At 37.1% G+C, this 9,598-nt stretch overlaps 1 protein-coding gene across 1 annotated transcript; it reads left to right on the top strand.

Annotated features, from left to right (window-relative positions):
- Window positions 1-852: 852 nt before the first annotated feature.
- On the top strand, window positions 853-8,870 carry CLEC1B (C-type lectin domain family 1 member B). The gene is made up of 6 exons (XM_077745984.1): window positions 853-1,135; window positions 1,775-1,873; window positions 3,356-3,475; window positions 3,647-3,798; window positions 6,551-6,657; window positions 8,624-8,870. Exons 1-6 carry the CDS (start codon window positions 1,072-1,074, stop codon window positions 8,766-8,768), a joined length of 687 nt encoding a protein of 228 aa, XP_077602110.1. The 5' UTR covers window positions 853-1,071; the 3' UTR covers window positions 8,769-8,870.
- The last annotated feature ends 728 nt before the right edge of the window (window positions 8,871-9,598 follow it).

The raw sequence follows: 9,598 nt of genomic DNA, 5'->3' as shown, positions 1-9,598 counted from the left end.
AACCTGTCCCTTCCACAAATAGCTCTTCCTACAGGCACCAGCATACTTGAAATTACACAATTTCATTTATTCAAGATTTGTCACTTCCTAGAAATTCACTTTAACGTGAAAACATTACTGAAAGACAATACCTACATCACTGACTCTGCTTTGTTTCACTTTACTTGATGGTTTTTCTTTGCTGCCTAAACATAACGTGTATGAAGCCTACCTCCTGTAGAGTCCTCAAATTTTTTAAAAATATAATCTGCAAAAGATGCAAGAATTTAGATGAATTGTAGGTTATAATTAGAAATGGTGCCTTCTAGACGCGCCTGGGTGGCTCAGTCTGTTAAGCATCCGACTTTGGCTCAGGTCATGATCCTACCGTCCGTGGGTTCAAGCCCCGCGTCGGGCTCTGTGCTGACAGCTAGCTCAGAGCCTGGAGCCTGCTTCAGATTCTGTGTCTCCCTCTCTCTCTGACCCTCCCTGCTTATGCTGTCTCTCTCAGAAATAAATAAAACACATTTTAAAAAAAGAAAGAAAGAAATGGTGCCTTCTAACACAAGACCCTGAAACATCTACTAGAGCTCATTTTAAATCAAATTATGTTAGACTTGCTTCTCACAATGGAATAGACTATGTATCTGTTCGTGTTTTATCCAGGAAATTTTCATCAGAAAACAGTTCATTTAAATAATACAATTTAGACTCCACTAAGGTTAAGATGAAGCATGAACTTTTGTTCTTCGAAAGGATACACATAAGGAGATAGTCCTTCATTCAGCATCAAAGATAAGAAAACAGGAAACAAATGCCATATCTACTCCTTCGCTGCAAGTTATTATTTTTATGTTTTTATGGTCAAGGTCCATGTATCTCTGAACAGCTATGAAAGGGCTTCCTGGAAGAAAAAAGATCCAAAGAAAAACAAAAAACAAAACCAAAAAAACCATGTCCCCCAAGTCCTATGGCTCCACCTTACCAGAGAGAGGAGGATCACAGACTGGCAGACATTGAAATCATAAGACTGGACATTACAAGTTTGCAAAGTCATTGAATCCTAAGCTCACTTGTAGTCCAAGGGAAGTCATGCAGGATGAAGATGGATACATCACTTTAAATATTAAAGCTCGAAAACCAGCTCTCACATCAGGTAAGAATGCCCAGAGCCAGAAATTTGGAAATTAATTATTGAAATAGGTCAATTTTACTTTCTTTTCTCTGCTAGTGGTAGCATGTATAGCTTTATTTTCCTGATGACTTTCTTTCTCTTCAGAATTTGAATAATATCTACATAGGCTTAGATATTTAGAATATAAGCAATAAAAAGTAAAAGCAGGGAGCAGTACATTAAGGGTGATACAATTTACTGATGGAAGGAATAGAAACCAAGGGAATAAGCTTTATACAGTTTAATACTGGAAAACCAAAGGAATAAGGGGAAAGAATGTTTTAAAACTTTATTTTCTAAGATGTCAGCAAATGAGTCTGATTCTTCAGCTGTGGTTTATAAAAGCAATTATTTATGGGGGTGGGTACAAAACAAAACAAAGACAAAAGATCAAACAAACACCTTAATAGTTATTATTCACTCAGAGAGTCAAAATCCATTGGAAAAGGATGGATGTGAGGCATAGGAATGATTTGTGCTTGCTTTGATGATCACCAGAAGACACTAGCAATATCTGGCAATGAAGCTCAGATAACCTTGAGAGAACATGCGCAGAGGCGATACTGCTGCATAGCTATTCTGTACTGCCTGTCCCCTGACATCTTTATTGTGTTCCCACAGTTGACTCTGCTTCCTCACCTTTGTGGCGTGTGATGGCATGGATTCTGCTGGTCTTGTGCGTGGGGTTAGTTATTGGGCTGGTGGCTCTGTGGATGGTGTGTAAGTATTGACTCATTGGGAAAGACTTGATCTGATGAAAAGCAATACCTAAAGGTCCTGGTGGATGCCACCAAGCTAAATTGTCACAGTGTGTCTGTTTGTTACTACTTCAATCATATTCGTGGCTGCCAAGATAGTCTCCATAAAGGAGAACTCTGACTTTTCCCTTCTGCTTAAAATCACTTTGTTGGTTTACTACTTAAAATTATTTTTGAGAATTTTAAACTGGTCTTGAAGATCCTTCTCAGTATAGATCCCCACTATCTTTTCCAATATTTTTCTCCCTGTCTTGCATATTCTAAGTCCCAGCCAACATGGCACTTTCTCAGTTTCCCGGCCTGAGACTTTGCTCATATTCTATTCCCTCTTCCTAAAATGTCCTCCTTCCCATTGTGTTTAATGACTGTGTTTACTTTCAGTCAGAAACAATTTGTATCCCACCTGATTTATCACTTTTGTCTTTTTATAAATCTAAAATTTATAAAATTTTATCATTATCCATGTAGCTGGTTTGTGTACCTGTTTATTTTTCATAAGATATTTTAGAATCTTTCATTCGCCATCTTTTTTAAGAAAATGTGAATAGTATTGTTAAAAATTGTTAAAAATTTTTAAATGTCTCATTTATTTTTGAGAGAGAGAGAGCATGAATGGGGGAGGAGCAGAAACAGAGGGGGACAGAGGATCTGAACCGGGATCTCCATTGAGAGCAGAGAGTCCAATGCGGGGGCTCGAACTCACTAACCATGAGATCATGATCTGAGCCGAAGTCTGAAGCTCAACCAACTGAGCCACTCAGGTGCCCTTCGTTGGCCATCTTATATTCACTTGAATATCACAATAAAAATATTGTTGTCAGTACAACAAGAAATCAATATGCGTTTAAAAAAATTTTTTTAATGTTTTTTATTTATTTCTGAGAGAGAGAGAGAGAACATGAGAAGGGGAGGGTCAGAGAGAAAGGGAGACACAGAATCTGAAACAGGCTCCAGGCTCTGAACTGGCCATCCACACAGAGCCCCACGCAGGGCCCTCACGAGCCATGAGATCATGACTTGAGCTGAAGTCGTACACTTAACCGACTGAGCCACCCAGGCTCCCTAATATGTGTTTTTTAAATCAAAAGATATTTTGATATTAAGTGAAAAACAAAATAACATGCCATTCACCTTTGAAATCTGCTTATCAATCTGTATTGAAGGAAATACCAAAACATCCACTTGGGGCACGTAATTTGATCAGGGCGTTTTCTTATTTGTGATGGTCTCCTTCAATTAATTCAGCTTCTTTTGGATAACCACCAGGTGTCAGTTTTGCGCAGTTCTTAATTTGTTCCTTATACCCTACCCCCCTTTTCCCAGACCCTTTTGCAGGACTCATTTACTTATGTGTATTTAGTAAACACTTCACAGTTTGACAATTCTGCTGAAATTAAAGTTCATTTTATCCTGATCACAAACTATATCTAATTTTTACATCTAGCTGCCACAGAGCAAAACTACCTACTAGCGGAGAATAAAAATTTCTCAGGAACTCTGCACCAGCTAGCACAGCAGTTCTGCCAGTATTTAATAAAAGGATCAGAACAAAAGAGCAGTGTCAGTAAGTATGGTTTTGTAACCTCTTCATCTCCACTCTCCCTCTCCCCCCCACCCCCCCAGGAGTATTTCTGTGATGTGTCTGTAGGGAATCTGGAGATCTGCAGGAAACATTGAATATAAGGAAAAAGCAAATGTAAAAAGTAAGGATGCCTATGCTTGGTTTCTCCTTAAGGCCATAAATGCAGCCCATGTGACAGAAACTGGAGATATTACGGCAATAGTTGCTATGGATTCTTCAGGCACAATTTGACATGGGAAGAGAGTAAGCAGTACTGTATTAACATGAATGCCACTTTGCTGAAGATCACCAGCCAGAACGTTCTGGTAAGGAGATTTTTCTGTGAAATATTTTGGAGTCATAAGGAGAAAAATCTTAACTGACACATTTGATTTAATAGATAGATACACCATACACACACACACACACACACACACACACACACGTTTCTAATGTCTTCCAGTTTGTACTAGTCTGAGAACCTTATCAAGCCCAGTAGAAATGACCACATCTGAGAGTAAAAAGTGTTAAAAAGAACCAATGAGACTTAGAATTCTGGTGTTACTCTTGTGACAAGTCATTTAAGCTTTCTCAGCTTCCTTAACTTCATTTACTAATTCACAAAAGAATCTGAAAGTATAAAGAAACTCAATATCATTGTAAAACATGAATAACAATGTCATCTCCATAGTACATGACTCCCCAGTCTCTGCTAAATTATTGAACAGTTGAACTTGAACAAACCATGATACAAACTCCACCTTTTCAAAGGCTCTTCCGTAGTTTGGGGAACAATCTCATTTGCGAAATACACAGGATTTCAGTTGAAATTTTTCTGGGAAACATGTTGCCTCTTCCACATTTTCCTCTTTGACAGCTTCTAACAAAGGCTCTATTATGAGGCAAAATGGGTTCACATCCACTCATACACTCTCTCTTTATTATTTAGTATAGCTTTTCTCTTCTTTGTGAATCTTGGGAGCAAAGCAGAAACCAAGCCTTGGAGTCTTCCTTCCACCAAATTATAGGTTTACTTATTTTCTATTTTTTTAAGTAATAAGCTTACTAAAACATTTTTTATTTTTTTAATTGTTAAAAGTTTATTTATTTTGAGAGAGAGAGAGAAAGAAAGAGAGAGAGCTATCAGGGGAGGAACAGAGCGAGAGGGAGAGAGAATCACAAGAGGGCTCCACTCTGTCAGTGCAGACAGAGCCTGATGCAGGACTTGAAACACAACCATGACCTGAGCCAAAACCAAGAGTCAGAGGCTTAACTGACTGAGTCACCCAGGTGCCCCTAAAACATTTTTAAAGGCATATATTATCTATGGAATTTATCCTACAACTTCTATTATGATAACTATTCATATGCTGTATGTTAAAAATGAATGCAAGTATAAATTAGAATACAAGATCAGTATTTGGCTTCTGTGCAGAGATTACACCAAATTCAAATGGTCAACCAGTCATAATCTCCAGACCTGCTTTGGTTGACCAGTAAAATTGACTTTTACTTTCCTGAGCTGGAGTCCACAGAAGTGGACCAGACATGAGGAGATAATGCCGGTGACACTCCTGATCATTTGTGTGTCCTGCTAGTTTAACTATCTACTAACTCTTTTTGTGGACTCAAACTCAGAGAAGGTATTCAGATAAATAAATTAATTTTCTTTCCAATCAGGCAAAATAAGAGAGTGTCCTAAAACCTTGACGTCAGCAACAAGAGATTAATTAGAAACATATAAACATGTCGAATCTCGTTACTCTAATCTGATGCCAGATTGGAGATTTATGAATAAAAGAGGAAGTAATGTGATTTTTGAGAAACAGAATAGTTGAATTTCAGGTAGAATATACTTCGTACAGTGAAGTATACGATGTGGGTGTATTTTAAAGAAAAGAACAGGGCTTCACAGAAAGGTGAGGTATAGCTGAAGCTTTAAAAAGTAAGCAGCTAAAGGTGGCTTTCACACAGTATCTCTTATGGAATCCATTCTGTGTCTCACTTGTGTTAAGAAGCTCATGTCATTTTTTATTTGCCAAGAATGCAGTCTCACCTGTTTTTTCGGGAGGTAGGAGCATGTATGAACATTTGACTTTTTAAAATTTTGTTATCCATAGATAAATAGATTGATTGATCCATTAATTCCACAAATACACACTGAAACTATTCCAGAATCTGAACGTACCCAGTTAACAAAACTTACAGAAATCCCTAACCTTAGGGAGCTTATATTCTAGTTCTGGCAATAGGCAATGAACAAAACAGACAACTATAATGTAGCATATAGTGGATAGTGGTAATTCCTAGATAGAAAAAGGTGAATTAGAGGGGTACCTGGGTGGATCAGTTAGTTAAGCATCTAATTTGGCCTCAAGTCATCATCTCACGGTTTATGGGTTCGAGCCCCATGTTGAGCTCTGTACTGACAGCTTGAAGCCTGCTTCAGATTCTCTGTCTCCCTCTCTCTCTGCCCCTCCCTTGCTTGTGCTCTTTCTTAAATTAAATAAATAAACATTTACAAAAAGAAAAAGGTAATTAGAAAAAGCAGATGCTATTTGTAATCCCTTTGAGAAAGACATCATATAATTCTCTTTTAGTCAATCAACTGAAACAGATTAATACTTCCATATGTAATTTTGTAGGCTACTACAAAACTAAGCTAAGCAATGGAACCAAAGCAAGTAGAGGTTAATCTAGGGAATAGTAAATTTCACCAGCAATATATTTCTTTTTTGTGTTCCTTCTCCAGTTGTTTACCATTATCTTATTTAAGAGTGATATTTGGTACTCTATTTGAAACTCTAGTCTTCAATCAATGGAAGATAAACACATAGGAAGGTTAGAATATCTGCTTTCTGTGAACATTTTTTTTTCGTATCTTATAAGCAATTTTTTATTCTCAAGCAAAGGAACTTGGCACAATTATAAATACCAAATATAATTAATATTAATATGGGCATATAATCTAATTTATTGCTTTTGTTGTTCAGGGTCTTATCATGAAGCTTTGTCCTTACACCATTGCAAGAACTGTGAAAGCACGCTGACCATTATATTTATTTACATTTGCAATAGGAATACATGAAGTCCAGGACTGGATTAATTCGTTGGGTTGGATTGTCCCGCAAGAATTCTAATGAGGTTTGGATGTGGGAAGATGGTTCAGTGCCCTCCAAAGATGTGTAAGTCCCTGGACTTTTAGAATACAATTAGCAAATCTTATTCCTGAGAACCTTTACCCTCTTGATGGCAAATTACTTAAAATTTGGGAGATGGTTCTATTCTCTTCTGTGTGCTATATAAGCAATAGCTGAGTCACTGACCCCCTGAGTCCTAATAAGTGAACATTGGTTATCAGACAGTTTTACTTCACTTACCCTCCCAAGCCTCTGCTCTTTATCTGTCACAATCCACCTCTACTTCCAGTAGTTTTCCCCATTCATTTCTACTCTCAAATTTACCATTGGGTTTTTTGTGCTTGTGTGTGGGTGAATGTATTTTGCTTGATCTGATTCTCTTCACGTATTTTTAGAACAAAATGGTCATTCTTGTTATTTTATGGTTGAAAGTTATTACTCTAAGGATTCTTTTGACTTTTCAGTATCATTTTACCTACTCTTTCACGCCAGGGGTCCCCAAGAATCAGGCACATTTATAAAGTGGATCCAATGTCTGTATCATAAGGCTCCATCCTTCTACAGATAAACCAGGCAAAGGAGCCAATTACATCAGTAGTTAATGTTTTCCAATCTCCAATCTCAAGACCTTTGCTCAATTTGTATGTCAAAACTCTGTCTCTCCAGTTAAAATGTAAATCAACAGCCAAAACCTATACCAGCTGATCATTACTAAAATTTTTAATTAATTGATTCCACAGATACTAAGTATTTACTATGGGTATGAGTAAAGGATACTGTGAGTACAAGCAAACTTCTTCATAGATCTTGAGCTTTATCTCCTATCATTTTCTGCCTCATTAACAATACTTTAGGCAAACTGGTGAACCTCTGTGCTTTCAACAAACTAAACTTGTTTTGTTGTCTTAGGGCTTTTGTATTTACTGTTTTCTTCTGGAATGTTCTACCTCCAGAATTCCATGAGGGCTCCCCCTTGTGAGACACATGTCTGTTTCAACTTTACTTCCTCAATGAGGTCAACTTTAATTACCAAAACTAAACTAGCCTCTTTCCTCCCACATCCACTTGAGTCCATTAGCACACCATTTCATTTCTTCATACCTCTTACCACTCTCTGAAATTTTTTATTTGTTAGCGTCTTACCAATATCCTCTTACTATTTAATGTAAGCTCCCTAGTAGAAGGTACCGTGTCCTTGATTACTCTATCCATGGCACATAAAATAGCTTTGGCATATGGTAGGTATCCTGTAGATATTTGGCAAAGAAATTAGATATATATATTCTGTGTTCTCTTGTCATGAGCAGTGTAGCAGGGAATAGACACAACTTAATAGGTAATCACAGTAGAGTGTGCTGCCTTGTATCTGCTAGCCTATAACATAATTCCTCATTTAAAAATCTAATCAACTTAGTGGGGGGAGGAGGGATGGGCATGGAGGAGGGCACTTGTGGGGATGAGCACTGAGTGTTATGTGGAAACTAATTTGACAATAAACTATAAAAAAAAAAAAGAAAGTCAAGGCAATAATGTTAAAAAGAAAAAAAAAAGAAAAAAATCTAATCAACTTACTTTTCCTTGAGCTCATTTCCATTTGTGCAGCTACTTGCCCTACAAGGTTCTTCCATCTTCTTTCTGTTTATCTAAATCCTATCCTTCCTTCAAGATGGAACTAAAGCACAATCTTGTATGAAAAGATGAAAGGATAAAGCCTTTTCCATCGTTTTAGATCCCATCCATATCCATCTCTTTCTCTGGACCCTTAATGCATCTGCTGCTCCCTTACTACCTAATCAATGCTGTCTTAAATTGTTATTGAGCTACTGAGATGTACAGACTTTAAACTCCTAAGCAGACTGAAAATTTCTCAATGATCTGAATGTGTTTTGTTGTTTGTTTTTTGTTTTTACCCTTTTCCACCTTGTGCAACAAAATACTTTCACACAGAGTTTGATTGTTGATTGGGTATATTGTTTTTTGAAGGAACTCATTCTCCCTTTTCCATTCACAGGTTTGAGCTTTCTGGAAATGGAGAAGACAATATGAACTGTGCCTATTTTTATAATGGGAAAATTTACCCTACCTTCTGTAATAACAAACATTACTTAATGTGTGAGAGGAAGGCAGGCTTGATAAAGGTGGACACACTACTTTAATGCAAAGAGATGGGAAGGATGTCACAGACAGGTGCTTGCTTGTACAGTCAAAGATCTGAATGAAGGACTCACTAGACATAAAACTGTTTATTTTTCCCTTTATTCCCCTTGGAGTCATCTTTACATATCTTTTCTACCAACACGACTTCATCTCTCCTTTATATATCCTTTCATACTAAGGGATAACTTAGTCCATTCTCTATACATCCAGAAGCCAGTCTATGAGTTGATAATTTGTTCTCAATTGTTCTATTTCCATGGATTTTCTTTCTTCTCGTCTTCCCTTCATAATGATTTCAACACAGTATGATTCAATCATCTTCAGACATAAACATATAGATGCTTTAAGATGGAATAAGAAAGGTTAGGGTTTCATCAACCGAAACTGTGCAAAATACCTAAGTTTGAAAGAAAACATAAGGTAGTGGAAAGACAACTAAACTTGGAATCAGTAGAACAATTTAGATGATTACTTAACTAAAATACAACCATAGACCAAATGTAACCTCTTTAACATTCGTTTTCTCATACTTCAAATAGAATAACACCCATTATCTCACACTTGCACAACCTAAGAAAAGGTTGGAGTACTAACTATATCAGTTACTCCATGAACGCCAACACCATGCCTTTCCTATATGCGCAGCATGGTTCCTTGTTGCTCACGGGAAACAAGAAAATAATCGCTTCTTGTCCCGTGAGAAGCACCACAATCCATAAAACACTACAGAATTACAGCTTGGACTCTAAGTACACTTTGGTCAGACTCTAACTCAGGGATTTTCTGTGCAAGGAAAATAAAAGTTTGTGTGCAAGAAGCCTCATGAGGT

This window comes from Crocuta crocuta, unplaced genomic scaffold (assembly GCF_008692635.1).
Source record: "Crocuta crocuta isolate KB4526 unplaced genomic scaffold, BGI_CrCroc_1.0 scaffold109, whole genome shotgun sequence".
In the NCBI taxonomy this organism is placed as follows: Eukaryota; Metazoa; Chordata; class Mammalia; order Carnivora; family Hyaenidae; genus Crocuta; species Crocuta crocuta.
The sequence above is the reverse complement of the archived record's forward strand: the minus strand, read 5'-3'. Positions and strand labels throughout refer to the sequence as shown.

What these genes read in the sequence shown, in the direction of transcription:
- CLEC1B (XM_077745984.1), top strand. Translation starts at nt 1,072, where the DNA reads ATGCAGGATGAAGATGGATACATCACTTTAAATATTAAAGCTCGAAAA. An exon ending in GGTGGCTCTGTGGATGGTGT is followed by an intron (nt 1,874 to 3,355) that starts GTAAGTATTGAC and finishes TTTTACATCTAG; the next exon opens with CTGCCACAGAGCAAAACTAC. An exon ending in AGAACAAAAGAGCAGTGTCA is followed by an intron (nt 3,476 to 3,646) that starts GTAAGTATGGTT and finishes TTTCTCCTTAAG; the next exon opens with GCCATAAATGCAGCCCATGT.